This window comes from Osmerus mordax, chromosome 2, assembly GCF_038355195.1.
Source record: "Osmerus mordax isolate fOsmMor3 chromosome 2, fOsmMor3.pri, whole genome shotgun sequence".
Lineage (NCBI taxonomy): Eukaryota > Metazoa > Chordata > Actinopteri > Osmeriformes > Osmeridae > Osmerus > Osmerus mordax.
Genome location: NC_090051.1, coordinates 13,530,966 through 13,553,364, shown reverse-complemented (window position 1 = coordinate 13,553,364; position 22,399 = coordinate 13,530,966). Strand labels below are relative to the sequence as shown.

The window sequence follows — 22,399 nt, the reverse complement described above, 5'->3', positions numbered from 1 at the left end:
TTAAAATCGTCAGGGACTTGGCCAGTTACGAGAGATTCATTAATATGTACCATGTGTGAGCCAATAGGGAGTTCCTTACGAAGTTTGGCAGGAAGGGGGAAGGGGGGGGGTCATGAAGGCAGCTGGTGGTCAGAGGGATTTCTAGTCCTTGTGGATAACCTCAGGAAGAGCAATTCTCCCCAGTAACATGTAATCAAGTTGTTTACCACAATGAGGTTATGTACATGTATAACCAGTTTCCGTCCCTTTATTGGAGTAGGCCTGTCCAGGATCCATCCTCTTAGAGAATGGAATCTGAAGCCACATCAGGTTCTTGATCACTAACAGAATTAGCATGCATGTCTAGAAAGAACATTCCATGGCAACAGTTCACATTTGTAGGTCTAATGCAAATGAAGCACATGAGCCTGTATAGATTTGACACGTTTTATTTTAGGACTCAAATCCCAGCCTTGATCTGGTTGTTGGGAGGGAGGGGTTTCCCCAGATGGGTTCCGACCGTCAAGCCAAACTCCTGGTGTGCATGCTTCATCTGAAGCTCTGGTTTAAGCTGGAAGCCATGCTCCCTGTCAAAACTATCCGAAGGGACAAAGGACAGCGGAGTTTCTCCTTGCAGCCCCTGAAGCCTGGTTCGCCAGAGCTCCAGCATTGTGGTGCGGGCTTCAGAGGTGATACCAGATGGAGCCCAGAAAATCTGAGGAGCCAGAACTTGAAAGCCACAGTAGTGAAGGATCCCATTCTACACAGGGAGACAATAAGTACATGCATCAGTAAGTCTTCCAAATCTCAAAGCAAAAAGGCATAAGGCTCAGCAACTCCCACCTGTAGAGGCCACAGGGTTACATTCATGTCTCCATTGATGCCGTTGGAAGAGAACATTGACTCCTGAGAGCCAGTGGTGAAGGATAGCATGGCTTTCTTCTCCTGGGAAAGGGGAAGAGTCGTATGCATCATGTTAGACTAGCTTGTAGAAAGTTGACATCCTTAATCTCTGGAATCAGATGGACCATGGGAAACAGGTTTGAAAACAAAATAGTTACTACCTTGAAGATACCCTGGGTGTACCTCTTCTCTGGGGTAAAGGCATAGCCCAAAGTAAGCACGCGGTCAATCCATCCCTTCATGATGGCAGGAACAGAAAACCAGTACATGGGGAACTGAGGATACAGCAAGTCAAATCACCAAATTAGGGTGAAAAACAACCAACACCATAAGACAGAAATGGTGTTTGTAATGCAACAACCTGGAAGATGACGATGTCCGCTTTGGTGAGTTTGCGGTGCTCTGCCATGATGTCATTAGAGAGCCGGCCCTCCTGCCAGGCTAGTTTGGTTTCTTCTGCATAAGAGAAGTGCGTAGAGTCCTTCACCTCTCCTGGATGAAGGAGAAACACTAATGTCAAGGAAAGCACCAAGAAGCCGAGTATAGCTTCCAACAATCTAGGTCCGCTTAGTCTCCATCAAGCAGTTAAGACTGTTGCCTCACCTGTGATATCCTCTGCAGTGGCAACAGCTGTGAACTTCATACTGTAGAGGTCAGACACCTCTACCTTGCAGCCCTGTGCAGTCAGAACCTCAACAGCCACATCTTTAGCTGCGGCATTGAATGAACCAGCACTCTGGTGGGCATACACGATCAGAACATTCTTCTCGGCTGGAATACAACAAGACTTCAAATCAGTTCCTTGACATGGTTACACTGTTCAAAGCCCTTAAAATGCTAGGAATCCTATGAAGACATCAAGTTGTTTCATCTTAAGCAAAGGCAAACCAAACATTTGACAAAATGACTACTCACCCATTCTGATCTGCGTGGTGTCTGCAAGTTATGTTGGGCTGAATTGTAAATAGCTTGACTGGCCAGACAGCTCATACTTGCTCTGAGCTGAGGCTGCTGTTTTTATACTGCTGACCTGTTCACGCGCGTTTGTGCAGCACCCACTCACACAGCTGCTTATCAATCAGCAATCAGCTGAGACTTGATTGCTGATACTTGATGAAATCCATCAAAGCCCTTTCTTTGGCCCACACACTTGCTCAACTTCCGCATAGTCATTGTTTTTTTTCAAACAATCAACTGAAAGTAATTACATTTCTGAACATTTTCTCTGAGTTATAAAAAAGTGTGCCAAGCATGGTTAAAGCTGTCCCATGTAGACCAACAAAGTATCCTAACCAGTTTACCTCTCTTCCATTATATCAAGGGATATTGCTTGGGTTGTTTGGCCAGAATACATTTTCAGAAGTATACAAATGGGCTCCCTCCATACTGCCCATAATTTCCCCTATATAAAACCAAAAGCTCAACCTTGGGAAGAGGTGCTACTGGAAACCAAGTTTTGTAGCATGATGCACGACAAATGCATTCAATAAAACCAATTCATGAGTTCAGTAACACACCAGCGATTGAATAAATGATATGTTTTTATTGAGGTGGAGGAGGCTGGTAGCAGAGCCAAGCCTGATGCAGTTTGGTGGAGGCTGGTAGCTGAGCTAAGCCTTATGCGGTTTGGTGGAGGCTGGTAGCAGAGCCAAGTCTGGTGCGGTTGGTGGAGGCTGGTAGCAGAGCCAAGACTGATGCGGTTGGAAAAACTCATTAGAGGAGAAAAAATGGAAGAAACCTTGGTAGGAGCTATTCATTGAGGGACAACATCCTCCAGAGACGGTTGGTGAAAGAGAGGTGCAGAACACAGGCTAAACATAGTCATACAACAGGAAAGTGTCAATGGGTGTTGAAACACCAAAATCCAGTGTTCAACTCGGGTCAGAGTTGGTAAATGTCAGTTTAACGCTTGTGCTGCCTTCGGGTCACAATGGCGAGTTGTGCTGTACTTACTGTAAGAAGCATATGTTGTCGCTTTTGACAGAAGTGTCTGCTAAATACAATACAGAAACACACACACAGCCTCCATCCCTTCCTGAGTCCCTGTTAATTGGCACTCCTTACCACGTCGTCAACTAGGCTACTCTTTCTTCCATCTTTTCCTCACTCACTCCCATGGCCCTGTCATGGTCACTCTCCTCTTCCTCGGCTTCTTCCCTGACCCTGTCAGTATATTGTTTCTGCCTCTCTGAGCAAGCTACCTCTCCTCCTTCCTCTACAGGTAATGCTGGTTTTGAATCAGCTAAAGCCCCCCCCCAAACATGTTCGATTTCGAGAGAAACAGAGAAGGGGGCGGAGAGGAAGGTTGGGTCTCTGACAGTTCTAAGTGCGTGAGTGAAGATGTTGATGTCCCGGGCCTAAACAGACCCATCAATCCTATTATAGCCCGGGAATGGACAAAGAACAAATGCATAGAATGACTGGTATTTTAGACCACTGGCATTCACTCTCATCTCTCCAAACAAAGTCATCCAAGTCCACAGAAATTAGACCGCTTTAGTCTTCAGGAACTTGGCGGAACTTACTCCAGGGGGCAAAACCTGGGAGTCAGGTGGCTGAGCGGTGAGGGAATTGGGCTAGTAATCCAAAGGTTGCCAGTTCAATTCCCGGTCATGCCAACTGACGTTGTGTCCTTGGGCAAGGCACTTCACCCTACTTGCCTCAGGGGGAATGTCCCTGTACTTACTGTAAGTCGCTCTGGATAAGAGCGTCTGCTAAATGACTAAATGTAAATGTAACCCTTGTGTTATCTTCGGGTCATTGTGACCCCCCCCCACGTGTTGCGACAACTTTACCTCATACAAAAATAAAGTGAAGCATTTTCTTTTAACCGTCGGGCTGTCTCGCACCACACCCCCCACAACGCGAAGGTTACAAGAAAATGCTTTTATTTGTTTTTGTATTGGGTAAAGTTGTCGCAGCCAACTCGCCATTGTGACCCAAAGGCAGCACAAGGGTTAAACTGACATTTACCAACTCTGACCCGAGTTGAACACTGGATTTTGGTGTTTCAACACCCATTGACACTTTCCTGTTGTATGACTATGTTTAGCCTGTGTTCTGCACCTCTCTTTCACCAACCGTCTCTGGAGGATGTTGTCCCTCAATGAATAGCTCCTACCAAGGTTTCTTCCATTTTTTCTCCTCTAATGAGTTTTTCCAACCGCATCAGTCTTGGCTCTGCTACCAGCCTCCACCAACCGCATCAGTCTTGGCTCTGCTACCAGCCTCCACCAACCGCACCAGACTTGGCTCTGCTACCAGCCTCCACCAAACCGCATAAGGCTTAGCTCAGCTACCAGCCTCCACCAAACTGCATCAGGCTTGGCTCTGCTACCAGCCTCCTCCACCTCAATAAAAACATATCATTTATTCAATCGCTGGTGTGTTACTGAACTCATGAATTGGTTTTATTGAATGCATTTGTCGTGCATCATGCTACAAAACTTGGTTTCCAGTAGCACCTCTTCCCAAGGTTGAGCTTTTGGTTTTATATAGGGGAAATTATGGGCAGTATGGAGGGAGCCCATTTGTATACTTCTGAAAATGTATTCTGGCCAAACAACCCAAGCAATATCCCTTGATATAATGGAAGAGAGGTAAACTGGTTAGGATACTTTGTTGGTCTACATGGGACAGCTTTAACCATGCTTGGCACACTTTTTTATAACTCAGAGAAAATGTTCAGAAATGTAATTACTTTCAGTTGATTGTTTGAAAAAAAACAATGACTATGCGGAAGTTGAGCAAGTGTGTGGGCCAAAGAAAGGGCTTTGATGGATTTCATCAAGTATCAGCAATCAAGTCTCAGCTGATTGCTGATTGATAAGCAGCTGTGTGAGTGGGTGCTGCACAAACGCGCGTGAACAGGTCAGCAGTATAAAAACAGCAGCCTCAGCTCAGAGCAAGTATGAGCTGTCTGGCCAGTCAAGCTATTTACAATTCAGCCCAACATAACTTGCAGACACCACGCAGATCAGAATGGGTGAGTAGTCATTTTGTCAAATGTTTGGTTTGCCTTTGCTTAAGATGAAACAACTTGATGTCTTCATAGGATTCCTAGCATTTTAAGGGCTTTGAACAGTGTAACCATGTCAAGGAACTGATTTGAAGTCTTGTTGTATTCCAGCCGAGAAGAATGTTCTGATCGTGTATGCCCACCAGAGTGCTGGTTCATTCAATGCCGCAGCTAAAGATGTGGCTGTTGAGGTTCTGACTGCACAGGGCTGCAAGGTAGAGGTGTCTGACCTCTACAGTATGAAGTTCACAGCTGTTGCCACTGCAGAGGATATCACAGGTGAGGCAACAGTCTTAACTGCTTGATGGAGACTAAGCGGACCTAGATTGTTGGAAGCTATACTCGGCTTCTTGGTGCTTTCCTTGACATTAGTGTTTCTCCTTCATCCAGGAGAGGTGAAGGACTCTACGCACTTCTCTTATGCAGAAGAAACCAAACTAGCCTGGCAGGAGGGCCGGCTCTCTAATGACATCATGGCAGAGCACCGCAAACTCACCAAAGCGGACATCGTCATCTTCCAGGTTGTTGCATTACAAACACCATTTCTGTCTTATGGTGTTGGTTGTTTTTCACCCTAATTTGGTGATTTGACTTGCTGTATCCTCAGTTCCCCATGTACTGGTTTTCTGTTCCTGCCATCATGAAGGGATGGATTGACCGCGTGCTTACTTTGGGCTATGCCTTTACCCCAGAGAAGAGGTACACCCAGGGTATCTTCAAGGTAGTAACTATTTTGTTTTCAAACCTGTTTCCCACGGTCCATCTGATTCCAGAGATTAAGGATGTCAACTTTCTACAAGCTAGTCTAACATGATGCATACGACTCTTCCCCTTTCCCAGGAGAAGAAAGCCATGCTATCCTTCACCACTGGCTCTCAGGAGTCAATGTTCTCTTCCAACGGCATCAATGGAGACATGAATGTAACCCTGTGGCCTCTACAGGTGGGAGTTGCTGAGCCTTATGCCTTTTTGCTTTGAGATTTGGAAGACTTACTGATGCATGTACTTATTGTCTCCCTGTGTAGAATGGGATCCTTCACTACTGTGGCTTTCAAGTTCTGGCTCCTCAGATTTTCTGGGCTCCATCTGGTATCACCTCTGAAGCCCGCACCACAATGCTGGAGCTCTGGCGAACCAGGCTTCAGGGGCTGCAAGGAGAAACTCCGCTGTCCTTTGTCCCTTCGGATAGTTTTGACAGGGAGCATGGCTTCCAGCTTAAACCAGAGCTTCAGATGAAGCATGCACACCAGGAGTTTGGCTTGACGGTCGGAACCCATCTGGGGAAACCCCTCCCTCCCAACAACCAGATCAAGGCTGGGGTTTGAGTCCTAAAATAAAACGTGTCAAATCTATCCAGGCTCATGTGCTTCATTTGCATTAGACCTACAAATGTGAACTGTTGCCATGGAATGTTCTTTCTAGACATGCATGCTAATTCTGTTAGTGATCAAGAACCTGATGTGGCTTCAGATTCCATTCTCTAAGAGGATGGATCCTGGACAGGCCTACTCCAATAAAGGGACGGAAACTGGTTATACATGTACATAACCTCATTGTGGTAAACAACTTGATTACATGTTACTGGGGAGAATTGCTCTTCCTGAGGTTATCCACAAGGACTAGAAATCCCTCTGACCACCAGCTGCCTTCATGACCCCCCCCCCTTCCCCCTTCCTGCCAAACTTCGTAAGGAACTCCCTATTGGCTCACACATGGTACATATTAATGAATCTCTCGTAACTGGCCAAGTCCCTGACGATTTTAAACAATTAAGCCCTTACTTAAAAACCAAACGGCATCCCGGGTCTCTGGGCAAGTACAGGCCCATTTCAGACCTGGCTTTTTCCGCAAAGATTCTGGAAAAAGTTGTGGTACAACAGCTCACTGAACACCTTTCCTCAAATCACTTGTAGGAACCCCTCCAGTCTGTATTTCATCCTCAAGGTAGTCAATGAACCATTAGCCTCTGACGCAGGCGCTATCTCTGTCCTGGTTCTCCTGGACCAAGTGCAGCATTTGACACTGGATCAAATTCTCCTGGAACGTATTGAGAACCATGTTGGGATTTCTGGTACCACACTCCAGTAATTTAGCTTGTATCACAGATCACAATTTGTCCACTAAGACGGCCGCTCATCCAGGAGCTCCATTGTAAAATACGGAGTACCGCAGGGTTCTGTCCTAGGCCCTCTGCTAATATCTCTACATGCTGCCTCTAGGAAACATAATTAGAAGCTCCAGAGTACATTTTCACTGCTTTGCAGATGACACCCAGCTATACATGTCCCTAAATCCTGGAGAACTACCGCTCTGGAAACATGTTTTTCTGGGATAAGAACTTGGATGTGAAGGATTCATAAATATTGTGTGTCTATTCCAATATGTAATGATAGTATTCAATGACACAAATCTGTGTTATAGAAAGAGTGGTCTGGAGTCGCCAGGTCCAATAATATCAGCTTTAATGCTGCAGTTGGAAATCAACAAGTACAGAACTCTGGAGTTGTCTAAGTTTCCCTACCCGCAACAGAGTTTGGGCTGGTTCACAAAGTCCAACTGGCTATCTGTCCCTCCCCAGCATATATTTATACAGTGCAATTGAAACACAAGTATTAAAAAAGGGTTGAGCTTGTTCTCTCGTGCATCAGGGAGTTGTTCTTGCTTGTCATGTTGCGACAACTTTACCTCATACAAAAATAAAGTGAAGCATTTTCTTTTAACCGTCGGGTTGTCTCACACCCCCCACAGCGCGAAGGTTAATAGAAAATGCTTTTATTTGTTTTTGTATTGGGTAAAGTTGTCGCAGCCAACTCGCCATTGTGACCCAAAGGCAGCACAAGGGTTAAACTGACATTTACCAACTCTGACCCGAGTTGAACACTGGATTTTGGTGTTTCAACACCCATTGACACTTTCCTGTTGTATGACTATGTTTAGCCTGTGTTCTGCACCTCTCTTTCACCAACCGTCTCTGGAGGATGTTGTCCCTCAATGAATAGCTCCTACCAAGGTTTCTTCCATTTTTTCTCCTCTAATGAGTTTTTCCAACCGCATCAGTCTTGGCTCTGCTACCAGCCTCCACCAACCGCACCAGACTTGGCTCTGCTACCAGCCTCCACCAAACCGCATAAGGCTTAGCTCAGCTACCAGCCTCCACCAAACTGCATCAGGCTTGGCTCTGCTACCAGCCTCCTCCACCTCAATAAAAACATATCATTTATTCAATCGCTGGTGTGTTACTGAACTCATGAATTGGTTTTATTGAATGCATTTGTCGTGCATCATGCTACAAAACTTGGTTTCCAGTAGCACCTCTTCCCAAGGTTGAGCTTTTGGTTTTATATAGGGGAAATTATGGGCAGTATGGAGGGAGCCCATTTGTATACTTCTGAAAATGTATTCTGGCCAAACAACCCAAGCAATATCCCTTGATATAATGGAAGAGAGGTAAACTGGTTAGGATACTTTGTTGGTCTACATGGGACAGCTTTAACCATGCTTGGCACACTTTTTTATAACTCAGAGAAAATGTTCAGAAATGTAATTACTTTCAGTTGATTGTTTGAAAAAAAACAATGACTATGCGGAAGTTGAGCAAGTGTGTGGGCCAAAGAAAGGGCTTTGATGGATTTCATCAAGTATCAGCAATCAAGTCTCAGCTGATTGCTGATTGATAAGCAGCTGTGTGAGTGGGTGCTGCACAAACGCGCGTGAACAGGTCAGCAGTATAAAAACAGCAGCCTCAGCTCAGAGCAAGTATGAGCTGTCTGGCCAGTCAAGCTATTTACAATTCAGCCCAACATAACTTGCAGACACCACGCAGATCAGAATGGGTGAGTAGTCATTTTGTCAAATGTTTGGTTTGCCTTTGCTTAAGATGAAACAACTTGATGTCTTCATAGGATTCCTAGCATTTTAAGGGCTTTGAACAGTGTAACCATGTCAAGGAACTGATTTGAAGTCTTGTTGTATTCCAGCCGAGAAGAATGTTCTGATCGTGTATGCCCACCAGAGTGCTGGTTCATTCAATGCCGCAGCTAAAGATGTGGCTGTTGAGGTTCTGACTGCACAGGGCTGCAAGGTAGAGGTGTCTGACCTCTACAGTATGAAGTTCACAGCTGTTGCCACTGCAGAGGATATCACAGGTGAGGCAACAGTCTTAACTGCTTGATGGAGACTAAGCGGACCTAGATTGTTGGAAGCTATACTCGGCTTCTTGGTGCTTTCCTTGACATTAGTGTTTCTCCTTCATCCAGGAGAGGTGAAGGACTCTACGCACTTCTCTTATGCAGAAGAAACCAAACTAGCCTGGCAGGAGGGCCGGCTCTCTAATGACATCATGGCAGAGCACCGCAAACTCACCAAAGCGGACATCGTCATCTTCCAGGTTGTTGCATTACAAACACCATTTCTGTCTTATGGTGTTGGTTGTTTTTCACCCTAATTTGGTGATTTGACTTGCTGTATCCTCAGTTCCCCATGTACTGGTTTTCTGTTCCTGCCATCATGAAGGGATGGATTGACCGCGTGCTTACTTTGGGCTATGCCTTTACCCCAGAGAAGAGGTACACCCAGGGTATCTTCAAGGTAGTAACTATTTTGTTTTCAAACCTGTTTCCCACGGTCCATCTGATTCCAGAGATTAAGGATGTCAACTTTCTACAAGCTAGTCTAACATGATGCATACGACTCTTCCCCTTTCCCAGGAGAAGAAAGCCATGCTATCCTTCACCACTGGCTCTCAGGAGTCAATGTTCTCTTCCAACGGCATCAATGGAGACATGAATGTAACCCTGTGGCCTCTACAGGTGGGAGTTGCTGAGCCTTATGCCTTTTTGCTTTGAGATTTGGAAGACTTACTGATGCATGTACTTATTGTCTCCCTGTGTAGAATGGGATCCTTCACTACTGTGGCTTTCAAGTTCTGGCTCCTCAGATTTTCTGGGCTCCATCTGGTATCACCTCTGAAGCCCGCACCACAATGCTGGAGCTCTGGCGAACCAGGCTTCAGGGGCTGCAAGGAGAAACTCCGCTGTCCTTTGTCCCTTCGGATAGTTTTGACAGGGAGCATGGCTTCCAGCTTAAACCAGAGCTTCAGATGAAGCATGCACACCAGGAGTTTGGCTTGACGGTCGGAACCCATCTGGGGAAACCCCTCCCTCCCAACAACCAGATCAAGGCTGGGGTTTGAGTCCTAAAATAAAACGTGTCAAATCTATCCAGGCTCATGTGCTTCATTTGCATTAGACCTACAAATGTGAACTGTTGCCATGGAATGCTCTTTCTAGACATGCAGTTTTTGCATGCTAGTTCTGTTAGTGATCAAGAACCTGATGTGGCTTCAGATTCCATTCTCTAAGAGGATGGATCCTGGACAGGCCTACTCCAATAAAGGGACGGAAACTGGTTATACATGTACATAACCTCCATTGTGGTAAACAACTTGATTACATGTTACTGGGGAGAATTGTTCTTCCTGAGGTTTTTAAAGTTATCCTCAAGGGTTAGAAATCTCTGACCACTTTACAAAGGGCTGTTCTCCCTGAGCCAGGGTTCAGAAATCCACCTCAACAGCCACAATTCAGACTTGCCTTACCAGTGCAGCCATGGATGTTCTGGGGAGTTATAGGCTGATGGGGCCCATAGGTTTCTACAAATTGTTTTGTTATTATGTCGTGCATCATACTACAAAACTTGGTTTCCGGTAGCACCTATTCCCAAGGTTGAGCATTTTGTTTTATATGGGGAAAATAATTGGCAGTATGGGGGAGCCCACTCTTCTGAACATTTAAAAGCAGGTTTAGGCGTAAAAATCTAGTTCTATAACTCATATTGCTCACACAGCAGGGTTAGGGTTAGGGTGAGCGGTGTAGGGGTTTTATTGGCCAAACAATATCCCTTGATATAATGGAAGAGGTAAACTGGTTCGGATACTTTTTTTATTGACCAAATATGCTGGAATTAACTGGGTTAAATCAAAACAAGAATAGTCAAGTAGTTGGGTGAAATAGATATTTAATAACAAGAATTACAGTAAGTCAAATACAAGGCAAACATGATACAAAACAAAAGTTTTAAATCTTAGTAGGTCAGATGGCTGAGCGGTTAGGGAGTCGGGCTATTAATCAGAAGGTTGTTGGTTCGATTCCATGCTGTGCAAAATGACGTGTCCTTGGGCAAGGCACTTCACCCTACTTGCCTCGGGGGGAATGTCCCTGTACTTACTGTAAGTCGCTCTGGATAAGAGCGTCTGCTAAATGACTAAAAATGTAAATCTTGATCATGATTATTATAAATTGTAGAGAGTAAGAGCTAGTAGAAGTAGAAGGAGCAGAGGGGAACAACCTCAGAAGAATCTAGAGAACAATGCTCCACATTCCCTTTTATATCCAACTAATATCTGTAAGAACAACCAAACAGACCACATCTTTACCCTTATCAAGATATGACTGCCAATGCAAGTCACACAATGAGGTGTGAAAACCACCATGCAAAAGCAACTCAAGGTTTTAGCATATGAGAGGTGGGTACAGGATGTATTGCAGCCTACAGCAGTATATATCTGTTTATTAGATACTAGATAAAGCATCTCAGATAATGAGCCAGTAAAAAGCAGGTGATGAATCTGTTTCCCTGCTAACTGGTTGGTGTTTTGACAGGCCAGTGAATTAGATTGTGTTTGGTCTGACGTGTTATGGTCAGTCATTAAAAATGACAACTCACAGCAGGGTGCCAGCAGAGAGAGAGATGTGGGGGTTGAGGGGGAGCAGAGAGAATAAAGATGGAGAGAGAAACGAAGAGGAGGAGAACGGTGATTGGAGAGAGAACAAAAAGAGAGTGAGACATTAACTTGTAACTACAGTATGTACTGGAAGGTTGACAGAGTAAGAGAGAAGGAAAGAGTGAAAGATAGAATAGGAAAATAGAGATCAAAGGTTGAGAACTGAAGGAGATATACTGTATATTAGCCATGTATATCCTATCACTCTGTCAGGGACTACATAAACAATACTCTATTATCTCTGGGATCAAAACACTGGAGCCCACATTATTTACGTGGGTCTCCATGTAAAATCAGTAACCCTTCCAAGCAGTATTTTTTTGCTCAATGGGGAGTTCAAAATTATTCGGCAACTTCAAATGTATACCTGGGCTTCTCTGAGCTTCTCTGTTATCGATTAAGCTCTGTGATCGCCCCCTCTGCTGGCTTATTGCTGGCACAACAATGACCCCATATTCCATGTCCTTACCTTTTATACGGAACTGCGAAGCGGCATAAAGGTGCCACATTCCTGGCTTTAACAGGCTGTGTAAAAGGGTCTGTCTACACACAAACACACACACACCATAAGCTCTTGTTTGTAACTCCTAGCAACAAAAAACAAATAGTACATTTGTTAGTACTAGTACTGTTAAAAGTCAATTATTCATATTCTTCTTATTCTTTCCTCTACTGAGCCCATGCAACTGTCACATGTAGAATGAACGAAAGACTTACCAGAAGACCAAGTAAAAGTCAATTCTCTTTCCTGAAGGCCTACTGAGACTATTGGCCTAATTGATCTTGGCCGGTTTAGATTTATTGATTTCTTCGCTCGGAAAATTACAAATGTTTGCAATAGTGGACCGTATTTGAGGAATTTGATATTGAATGTTGAACACTGCTTGAATTTGGAATTATGAATCGCAATTAAGAAAAACCTTTAATTTCTTGTGTGGTGAAAACGGGATTCCGTACGTTTTGTGTGGACAGTCAAGTAGTGAAATCAAGTAGTTTGTTCAAACTTTTATTTTGAAAGTCCGTTTAACAGCGGAAGTCTACCGCAGGGAAGATAACATTAGGCTTCTAGCCTACTTGTAGAAGACATCAGAGCACTTCAGTACAATATCCACCATGGCTTACAGTGCCATGATCGGCCCATCCATTCTAAGCAGTGATCTCGCCTGCTTGGGTAGTGAGTGTGAGCGGATGATGGAGTGCGGGGCAGATTACCTCCATCTCGACGTTATGGACGGGTGAGCTGCTCTAACACGCATTGGCAAGCTTGTAGTAGCTAGTAGCTACCTTGTTAGCGAGCTGACTAACCCTTTGATGCCAAGATGTCAAGAACTCAACAAGAGGGGAAACTAGCTTGCTTGGCTTATGCTTGCATTAATTAAGCAACCCTGGTTTGTTTTGTGTGTAAAGTCCACAGCAACTTAAGGTTGCTCAACATTGCAACATTGTTTACTTAAACTTCCTCTGTGCACACAGCTAGTGCGTTGGCTATCAAGTTGTGGTATGTAGTAGACGGAAGCAAATCGACATTGTGCGTGTATATTTTAAATAACTTAATTGGTTATTGGTACCCATGTTAAGAAAGGCCCAGATACATTTCTTAACCCTTGTGCTGCCTTCGGGTCATATAACCCAAAGGTTCATAACGAACCATCGTTGTGTTTACCCAATTTTACCCAAACAAAAACATATGAAAGTAATTTTCTTTTCACCTTTCCAATTTGGGGGGTCTGAGACAGCCCAACTGTTAAAAGAAAATGCTTCACTTTGTTTTTGTATGCGGTAAAGTTGTCGCAATACGACGGTGGGTCACAATGACTGATGGGTCAGAATGACACGAAGATAACACAAGGGTTAAACTGTACTCCCTACAGGCATTTCGTCCCAAACATCACGTTTGGCCATCCCATGGTGGAGTGCCTGAGGAAGTCTGTGGGACTGGACCCTTTTTTTGGTGAGGCAGCACAAATTGCACCCCCGACACACACACACAGCCACACAGCAATTTAATGCTGATCTAAACGTGTGTGTACGTGTGTATGTATGTAGACATGCATATGATGGTGTCCAGGCCGGAGCAGTGGGTCAAGGCCATGGCAGCAGCAGGGGCCAACCAGTACACCTTCCATCTGGAGGCCACCACCAATGCTGGCAACCTCATTAAAGACATCCGGGAGAGTGGGATGAAGGTGAGTAGGGGGGGAAAGGGAGAGAGAGAAATGCAAAAGGTAGATGTTGGGTTGGTGTTAACATCGAACCATGGCTGTAAGATGTGTGTACTGAACCTCTTAAAACATCCTTAAAATGTGTGTTTAGGTGGGCGTGGCCATCAAACCTGGTACTACAGTAGAGGAGTTGGCTCCCTGGGCAGGACAGATAGACATGGCCCTGGTCATGACTGTGGAACCTGGCTTTGGGGGACAGAAGTTTATGGAGGACATGATGCCCAAGGTAACAAGTGTGTGAGAGTGGGTGAGACACTATCTCATTTATTTGATTTAGTCCATTTAGCAGATGCTTCCATCCAAAGCATCGAATAGTGTAGAAAGTACAGCATTTAGTTTCAGGTGGTGGTGGGAGGACATTTGTGAAGAGATGTCTACCTAATAAAGGACACTGAGAACTCATGAGATCTAATTCTTATTCAGTACCATGTGTGTGTTCCCAGGTGGCATGGCTGAGGAATCAATTCCCTTCGTTGGACATTGAGGTGGATGGAGGAGTGGGCCCTGACACCATCCACAAGTGTGCCGAGGTAAGACACACACACACACAAAATCCTCATCACCACCACCATCGGGGCATGATCCCCAATGTAACAATTGTTTGTGTGTGTGTTCTCCAGGCGGGGGCTAACATGATTGTGTCAGGCAGTGCAGTGGTGAGCAGCCCCGATCCTCGCTCTGTCATCGCTCTGCTGCGTACTGTGGTTGTTGAGGCAATCCAGAAACGCTCGCTGGATCGTTGACTCATCTACCGTAAGAATGACCCTGTGGCAAATGGCCCACTGCAGCCTGTTCTATCAAAGCAGCAGACAAACTTGTCGGGAGGGTCAAGGGGTGATTGTGTGCACAGTATATGACGGGGGTTGGGGATTGCGGATTGCAGATTGGGTGCTGAAGTCACAGAAGTTAGACCCTCTTCAAATCATCATCAGATCTACCACACCCTCACCAACACCCCTCCAGTTAACTCCATGGTTATCCACCACCAGCAGCGTACGCCTGCAAACAATTATGCGACAACTGATACAAGAGGAGTCTTGGTTATATATGATTTCACACTTGAATTGTAAACATTCCGGTAATTTTTTTTTAATTGTATTTTTGGTGAGTTAGAAAAATTGCTAAATGATTATAACATTTAATATGTTCAATTAAATGTGTTCAAATTTACCTGTTTAGTGTGTTACTTGAGGGGTGGGGGTGGAGTAGACTGATGGTCATCTTACAGAAAGTTGTGAAAACCAGTGTCAGAGCATTGAGATGTATACAATTCAGGAGGTCTGGGACGGTTGCACTGCCGTGCGTTTTAATTAACAAAGGATACCGAAACTCTGAAAAGTACTCCCATCTCGCAGTGCCTCTCCACAGGGAACCTCACTCTATATGGGTTGGCCCCTCCCAACCTGTGAGTCACAGAACCCCGCACTTCAAGTAATCAGACTACAGTACTTGCGTTGGAGGTTACAGGTTGGTACCTGTGAGCCCTGTCGGCTCAGTTTTTGTGGAGCGGGCTGCTAAGTAGCGAATGGGTCGCAGCTGTGCAGCTCGTTTGCTGAGTGGGGATCCAGCTGGGAGAGCTGGGAAGGCTTTACTGTCTGGGGAGATCACAAAGTCTTAAGATTTAGCATGGTCAGTGATCTGTACCATCTCTTAGATAAGCCATGTGAGTTTTCACGAGTTCTGAAAGGTAGTCAGTTAGCCTTTCTACGTGAAATTGTCTTCCCCTTTAAGTCAGTTTCCTCACCAGTAGGATGTTCTTGACCAGACACAAGGTGGCAGGCATGGACAAATACATTCAGAATAGTAACCAATATGTTGAATGATAACTATATGTGAAATGCTTGTATGTTAATAAATGCCTTCTCCAAAATGAACTTCAAGAACTTTACCTTTAATTTCAGTAATTTATTATGCAGTTTTAATTGGGAAATTGTGTTCTGTATATTATCTTTTCCTCAAAACAAAAAACAAGGTTCCAGGTAATTCAGACAAATTTCTCAAAATGTGTCAGATCAAAGCCAATAAGAGAACTACATGCAGGAACAGATCTCTGACGAAGGGAGGGAGCGGATAAAGAAAAGAGGGAGAGCATAAATGGGAGGAATGAAGGACTCTTTCATATCACCCCCTTTGAGAACAAACCTCCCGACAAGAACACATTCCATAGTTATAGCTGCGAGCACTTCCTTTTCAATAAAGCATCTCACATCTGAAAGGGTGTTCATGTCCCGCTAAAATATGAATATCAGAAATTTGGATTTTCCCTTTCGGTATCACATTGCACCATTGGGGATCATTTGTCAAATGAGATGATTACTTATCTGATCTTCCATGCACTAATAGCTCTGTAGGTTTTATGGATCACATACAAAAGGTGTGTGAGACAGAGAATTTTTCACACCACAGATTGGTCTGCCCTGGCCTTGTGGAACCTGTGTATTAATGGGGAACAGCCATTAAGAAGGTGAAACTAGTGAGTAGTTCTCACATAGGAATACTCCTGACGGCAGCAGTAATGGAGGTGATGCAAGCCCTGACTCCAATAGACTAACACGCAGGCCCTCTCTCACAGACCCTCTAATGGGCACGACTCATAAAGTTGTTACCCAAAGGAATGCTGAATGTATTACACTGGTGCCATGGCAGATAAATGTAGACATGCAGTAAAAACAGGACAGACAATTTCACACAGGCACACACCTCTGCATATACTGTATGTGTGTGTGGTGTCAACATGTTTCTACTTCATGTCTGCAGGCTCTTACGGTACAAGAACGTTAACTGCAGACAGGCAAATAACACATGCACACACGCTCACATAATAACAGACCAAACCCCCGACGTGCACATACCACTAATCATGAGTCAGGAAAGGATGAGTTTTTAATGTAGTGTGAAGGGTTTGTGTGTCGTTACATGGTATGGAAGCGAAGGAAACGCAGCAGCAGGAGTAGGACACCCAGCCAGAGAGCGCACACCCACACAGCTACTCAGCCCAGCCCCTCCTGAGCCGGCTTATATTGAGTCAGCAGCTGCTGAGGAAGCAGGGCCCCTGGGGGCCTCTCACAGGAACACACTGTCTACGAGCTTCAGCATGAGCACACCTGTGTGTGTGCATGTGTACTGCATGATGGAATGCATTTGAATTTGCACCACCAGTAGGGAGTGACGAGAGACATGTATACAGAGTTGCTTTTAGAACGTCATCCATTCGGAAGGCAATCCTGATATATCGAGGCTGTTCATATCCAGAGCACATGGAGAGCACATATAGAGTGCCGAATCCCTTACTTTTATTAAGGTGCCCTATGGTTACTCTTTTCCTGACTTGTTTTTTTAACTTCTTAATGTCTCACCCCGAAACCCCTCTTCTTTCCTCTGATCTCTTCTCCTTCACTCACCTCTTCTCTTCTGCTCTCCTCAGTGTATACAATCACATTACTGCTTTCCCCCCATTCTCCCCAATTTTCCTCATCTCCTCTCCAACTTTGCCCCTCCACTCCTCAACGGTAGCAAAATTACATTACCTGTCTGCTCCTCTCTCCCCCAACACTTCCCATCTCCATTCTTTCCTTGTTCTCATCTTCAGTACAAAAAGCACATCTTTCACTCTGAGCTCATTCATAATTACCCAGAATCCCTCAAGAGAGCAGGAAGCGTGGTACTGATTAGCTCCTTGCCAAAGCAGGCGTTACTTATGCATAACAAACTCCTAGTCTGATTGAGGGTGCGTAGTCTAAAAATCTAAAAAACAACTTTAATTGCTTTGAATAATATTACAAAATATCTCTTTGCACTGCCCTCAGGCTGAATACTACTACACTACTAAATACTACGTACTCAGAATCTATGCTGTGGGGATCTGGAGAGATTTGTTTGAGAGATTTTCTTGATTGTAATGCTCAGAGCAAAGCTCGGGGTACATCTTTTTATTTGAGCTGAAATACCAGAATAGATCCAAAGAAAAATAACAGGAAAGAGAAACTAAAATATAATAGGCTGATTGAAGAGAGCTGAATGGAAAGCTCAGTATTACGTCTGCAGAGGTCTTCTGATGGTGAAGAGCACTGCTCGGAACACTTAAATGAATGTTCGCGGTTACATTGACCCTGACCTCCCAGGCCCATTCCACTTCCTGGATACTGCTTGTTGTTGAGGGTATGCTGACCCCTTTACCTCATTCTTATCTTTGGCAGAGAGCCAGCGGAAGTACACACATGGTATCTTATCTGTTATCTATTATGGATGAGCTAGGACAGGGCCTGCATGTGTCTGAGTGGGCCATTATGAATGAAGGAGCGTGGGCGTTTTGGAGTGTGTGGGTGTTTGTACACCATGTGCTTCTGTGACCACGCCAGGCCTCTCCCCTTGATGGTAAACTATGTGTGTTGAATACTGAAGTGAATTTGTCCATCTGCAGGAAACAAAGATGTTTCTCCAAGGACTGGTAATGTCTTTATCTAACTGGCCTGCCTGCTGGCCCTGGTGGTTCGGAGCTGTCTGCCTGTATACGTGTGTTTGTGCATCGGAGTGTCCTCAGGCATCCAGCTTCACTTTGGCTCTTATTTACCGCTAATCCAAACAGCTCTCTACTTTCCTTCTGCACATGAGAAGGAAATAAGAGTACAGTACGGTGAGAACTCAAGAAGGATTGACAGCAATAGTTGAGGGCTGTGGTTATGAGAAGGGTGAGAATTCAGTGTACCAGAGAGACTATTCAGAGATATCCGAAAAATTGATTGAGGGAGATTAAATGAGACAGAGGCTCCCCTCACACCTTTTAGTCTCAGTCAGCCATGTTGTGAAGACTGACAACATCAACAGAATCATCAGAATTGTCAGCATCAGTGACAGAATTATCAGCAGGCCCATCAGTATGGGTTATGCTGTCATCCCTGACATATCCACACCTGCATCTGCAGCTCCAGAGCCCTGGGTGGGATCTCTTAACAGACTACGTCAATGTGACAAAGAGGAATAGGATTACTTCTATTGAACATTTTGGTGGCGTTCTTAGGAGGGTGATAGGAGGTTGATAAGTCCTACTGTTGCTACTGTGTGTATATGTGATTGAGACAGAGAGAGGGACAAAGCAGGCTAGACAGAGTGCCACAAGGCCACTGTCATAGAGTGAGTATGTACCTACTATGGGATTTTGTAAGTGTGAAAGAGAGGGAGACAGGAAACAAAAGTACTTGTGTCTGGGTGGCTTATGAGGGGAGTGCTAGTCCACCCACCAAGCTCGCAGGCTAACCGGGATCGAACTAGGGTTTCCAAAAAAAGGAAAGTTAGAGAGAACGTACATAAGTTTGGTTTGCACTGAACATGTTTTATTGCAATTAACTTGACAGAATAGCAATGTGTCTGAAAGGTTACTATTATAGAATATATGTCTAAAATAAAAAATAAAACTTGTAATTATACAACAAAACACAGTAAGCATTATTAAAAAGCTATGGCCTTCCTTTTCACTATCAGTGCACTTTGTAGATAAAAAAGAACATAAAAAAGACATCACTGGAAAAAGCAGCACTTGCCGAACTGCAAACATAATCTTCTTCATCATCATCACCACCACGTTGGTATTATTACATTACAGCTAAACCTAGAGGCAGCACTAAACACTGCATGCAACGCAACGCCTCAGAACGCAGACACAATACTATCGGAACGTCTGTGGAACGTTTGGAGAACGCTGAGGACACGTCGAGAGGCGGTTAGGGGATGGCTTCCATACGGAAACACAATGTACTGGAGCAGGGTTCAGATGTCAACTGTACAGCTCTGCCAATGATGGATGCCAATCATGCCAATAATGGTGGAACGTCACACATCAGTGGCAGTCCCTCCATTTCCTTGTACTGGATGCACTCTGCCATTTAGACAGTTTATCTTGTGCGAGTTCAGATACACCAATATAGCCTCTGATGTATGGATTAAGTTTAAGTATGAACTCATTTATCATCATTGTCTGCTATAGATCCAACTTAACCAATAGCTGTAGCAAACACATTTGGAGACGATACTGCCTACCAGCGATCAAGGCTGTACTGGAAAATAAAAGGTAAAGTATGATTGACAAGAGATCATTCTCTTCCTGGTGCCTCATATGGTTTGGCACAGGAAGTGGGGGTGTAGCTTTGCGCTGGCAAAAAAAAACACAACGATGAGTTCAAAAGTTTATAAAACATAGAACACCTCCTGCAACACTGTCATGCAAATATACACTTTGACACGATTGTTGAGAAGAGAAGGACAAGGTTTTTGTCAGTCTGGCAGTGACAGGGTTAGTTTCGACGTCCGACACGGGAATGTTACACTTCTCCAATTCCCAGTTCAAAACTGCTGGACAGAGAGGGCAGTCTCAGTCCTTCCTAGGCTTCCACACAGCTCAGACATCCTAACTAGTGATACACACACAGCACTCTTCAATAAATAAACTAAACTAGCAGAGGCTCCATGTTAGTGTGTGGCTGTGTGTAACTGTACATTACACTGTATGTAAAGCGGCTAGGCATCTTTGCACATGTCTATAAGCACTTCTAAAGTGTTCCACTGAGTCCTGAATGAATGAAACCTTTTGTGGAACAGCTCTGAGGACACATCTAGCATTTCTACTCCTCATCTACTACGTCGCCACCAGTTGTTGGGTTGCCATTGACACAAAGCACAGGCGAATGATTTGTTTGACTCGGTTGCCTGGCAACATCAGCATTGCAGTCCTTAAGGAATTTCAGAGCAAATACGAATTGTAAAAAAAATTAAATTAAAAAAGCAATAGTATCACATAAATAAATAAGAAAACACCTAAAACGAACATTTTTCTGTACTGTCTATAACATTACTGTTAAGTTATTCTTTCTTCTCATAAGCAAAGTCCAAAAAGATTCAGCAGAGTGTGTGTCTGTACCACCGCTCCAGTGCATTCATTTATAGCAGTGATCTCTAGCGACTCAGTAGAATTCTGTAGGATCAATTCATATATTTTTCAGACAGTAGAAGGATGTAATATTTGTGAAACGTATAAAATGTGTGAGAATCAATTTTCTTTTCAGCACATAATTCCCACTGTGTCAATACATTTATGCAGAACAAATCAACAGATTTAACAGAAGCGTACATATCGCCCTTTCTGTCCCATAATCCCTCAACAGGAGGTCGGCAGCCATTTTTACAGCTTGCTTCTGAGCCAATCGGCTTTGCCGCCCATGCTATAGACCTCAGCCATTGGTAGCAGAGGACAGAAAGGAGTAAGAAGATCTTCCCTCAGGTTTTTCCACAGTGGGATAAAGCAGTTCAGTCCTTCCATCCCTCCTTCCCTCTCCCTTTCTGGAGAGGAGGAGAATAGGGAAGCAGCCACATTTAAGATTTGTGCATGTATGTGTACAAGTCTCTTGCCACGTCTCTCTTCATGTCTGCTAGGGCAAACAAGTGAGCTCAACAAATACTGTCTCTTTCTCCCATTTCTCTACCGTCCCTCTCTAACACACACACACGCACCTCATCTCAGCCTACAGCAAGTCTTTGTGCAGGAGACAATGGATCCAGAGTCAATGGTAGCAGAGCTGTCCTCAAGGTAACAAAGTCAGGGGGCGAGAAGTGGCTGATCAGAATTCAGATCCAGAGTAAAACTTCATCCTTAGACGTTTTGATACAGTACCAGAGTTCCTAGAATTGTCCACACAAGCTGTCGTTGATATACACATGTAGTGAAGAACCGACAACTGTTAGGAGAGAGGAAACACAACAGGCTAGGAACTAGGAGATCATTTTGAGGGGGAAAAGAAGACTAAAAGGACGAGGTTATAAACAAGCGTTCATATTTGCACACTCTCTAGACGTCTCTCTTACAAACGAAATAGCGCACACATCCGTTTCCCCTTTACACACACACACTCACACAGGCACACACACAGGCACACACACAGGCACACACACAGCACGTTTGCTGTAAATACAGTATATCCAATCACAGCCACGGTGAATAGAGCGGGGTTAACATGTTTTCATTGATTTGGTTGATTGACTAATTGAACACAATGGTTATAGGCCAGATGAGGTCCAGAGGAGAGCTAAAAGCCCCTTCATGGTTTGGAATTGATCTGGTCCGCAGTATGTGTGCACATTTGTGGTCGCATTTGTTTTATTCCACAGAGCCAGGGTGCAGGCTGAGAGCAGGTGGGTCCAGACAGGTTGGGGAATAGCTGAGGTGCGGTTCCTTGATCCACAGCAAGGGGGCGCCATTCTTGCCCTCCTGGCTCTTGCTGTTGTTGCGGCTTTTGTAGCGAACCAGGAGCACGGCGATGAGCAGGATCCCAAAGATAGGGAACGGGTAGAAAAAGACGAAATAGAAGAGAGAGTCATTGGAGCACACCACCGACTGCAGGGTCGAGACTGGGGAGGAGAGTGAGAGAGAGAAAGTTATTCTGATGGTTACACAGACGCTCAAGAATATTTGTTTGCACCTCAACACACCCAAGTAAGAGTAGGAGTATA

General features: G+C 44.6%; 5 protein-coding genes across 6 annotated transcripts in view; 3 read left to right on the top strand and 2 right to left on the bottom strand.

The window, feature by feature from the left end:
* Positions 1 to 426: 426 nt before the first annotated feature.
* Positions 427 to 1,862, bottom strand: LOC136963513 (NAD(P)H dehydrogenase [quinone] 1-like). Its single transcript, XM_067257668.1, has 6 exons — positions 1,798 to 1,862; positions 1,486 to 1,653; positions 1,244 to 1,374; positions 1,044 to 1,157; positions 823 to 924; positions 427 to 739 (listed from the first exon to the last, which is right to left on the bottom strand). The coding sequence occupies exons 1-6, from the start codon at positions 1,799 to 1,801 to the stop codon at positions 440 to 442; spliced, it is 819 nt and encodes a 272-aa protein (XP_067113769.1). The 5' UTR covers positions 1,802 to 1,862; the 3' UTR covers positions 427 to 439.
* A 2,940-nt stretch (positions 1,863 to 4,802) lies between these two features.
* Positions 4,803 to 6,252, top strand: LOC136960171 (NAD(P)H dehydrogenase [quinone] 1-like). The gene is made up of 6 exons (XM_067254546.1): positions 4,803 to 4,867; positions 5,012 to 5,179; positions 5,291 to 5,421; positions 5,508 to 5,621; positions 5,741 to 5,842; positions 5,926 to 6,252. The coding sequence occupies exons 1-6, from the start codon at positions 4,864 to 4,866 to the stop codon at positions 6,223 to 6,225; spliced, it is 819 nt and encodes a 272-aa protein (XP_067110647.1). The 5' UTR covers positions 4,803 to 4,863; the 3' UTR covers positions 6,226 to 6,252.
* A 2,416-nt stretch (positions 6,253 to 8,668) lies between these two features.
* Positions 8,669 to 10,118, top strand: LOC136960165 (NAD(P)H dehydrogenase [quinone] 1-like). The gene is made up of 6 exons (XM_067254532.1): positions 8,669 to 8,733; positions 8,878 to 9,045; positions 9,157 to 9,287; positions 9,374 to 9,487; positions 9,607 to 9,708; positions 9,792 to 10,118. Exons 1-6 carry the CDS (start codon positions 8,730 to 8,732, stop codon positions 10,089 to 10,091), a joined length of 819 nt encoding a protein of 272 aa, XP_067110633.1. The 5' UTR covers positions 8,669 to 8,729; the 3' UTR covers positions 10,092 to 10,118.
* A 2,602-nt stretch (positions 10,119 to 12,720) lies between these two features.
* rpe (ribulose-5-phosphate-3-epimerase) lies at positions 12,721 to 15,073 on the top strand. Of its 2 annotated transcripts, XM_067255729.1 has the most exons (7): positions 12,729 to 12,916; positions 13,553 to 13,632; positions 13,728 to 13,867; positions 13,995 to 14,129; positions 14,347 to 14,433; positions 14,524 to 14,656; positions 14,787 to 14,846. In XM_067255729.1, exons 1-6 carry the CDS (start codon positions 12,795 to 12,797, stop codon positions 14,644 to 14,646), a joined length of 687 nt encoding a protein of 228 aa, XP_067111830.1. In that variant the 5' UTR covers positions 12,729 to 12,794; the 3' UTR covers positions 14,647 to 14,656; positions 14,787 to 14,846. The 2 variants fall into 2 exon arrangements, with proteins under 2 accessions (XP_067111822.1, XP_067111830.1); XM_067255721.1 differs by having other exon boundaries at positions 12,721 to 12,916; positions 14,524 to 15,073.
* Positions 15,074 to 20,070: 4,997 nt separating this feature from the next.
* igsf3 (immunoglobulin superfamily, member 3) overlaps positions 20,071 to 22,399 on the bottom strand; it is a 64,811-nt gene continuing 62,482 nt past the window's right edge. The window contains exon 9 of the mRNA XM_067228646.1: positions 20,071 to 22,297. Within this exon, the coding sequence (XP_067084747.1) occupies positions 22,047 to 22,297 (251 nt within the window). The 3' untranslated portion in view covers positions 20,071 to 22,046. The remainder of the gene's footprint in view (positions 22,298 to 22,399) is intronic.

Coding starts and splice junctions, on each gene's coding strand:
- LOC136963513 (XM_067257668.1), bottom strand. Junction 1,158..1,243: donor CGGACATCGTCATCTTCCAG/GTTGTTGCATTA, acceptor CTGTATCCTCAG/TTCCCCATGTACTGGTTTTC. Junction 740..822: donor TAACCCTGTGGCCTCTACAG/GTGGGAGTTGCT, acceptor CTCCCTGTGTAG/AATGGGATCCTTCACTACTG.
- LOC136960171 (XM_067254546.1), top strand. Junction 5,180..5,290: donor CACTGCAGAGGATATCACAG/GTGAGGCAACAG, acceptor TCCTTCATCCAG/GAGAGGTGAAGGACTCTACG. Junction 5,843..5,925: donor TAACCCTGTGGCCTCTACAG/GTGGGAGTTGCT, acceptor CTCCCTGTGTAG/AATGGGATCCTTCACTACTG.
- LOC136960165 (XM_067254532.1), top strand. Junction 9,046..9,156: donor CACTGCAGAGGATATCACAG/GTGAGGCAACAG, acceptor TCCTTCATCCAG/GAGAGGTGAAGGACTCTACG. Junction 9,288..9,373: donor CGGACATCGTCATCTTCCAG/GTTGTTGCATTA, acceptor CTGTATCCTCAG/TTCCCCATGTACTGGTTTTC.
- rpe (XM_067255721.1), top strand. CDS start 12,795: ATGGCTTACAGTGCCATGATCGGCCCATCCATTCTAAGCAGTGATCTC. Junction 14,130..14,346: donor TGGAGGACATGATGCCCAAG/GTAACAAGTGTG, acceptor GTGTGTTCCCAG/GTGGCATGGCTGAGGAATCA. Junction 14,434..14,523: donor CCATCCACAAGTGTGCCGAG/GTAAGACACACA, acceptor TGTGTTCTCCAG/GCGGGGGCTAACATGATTGT.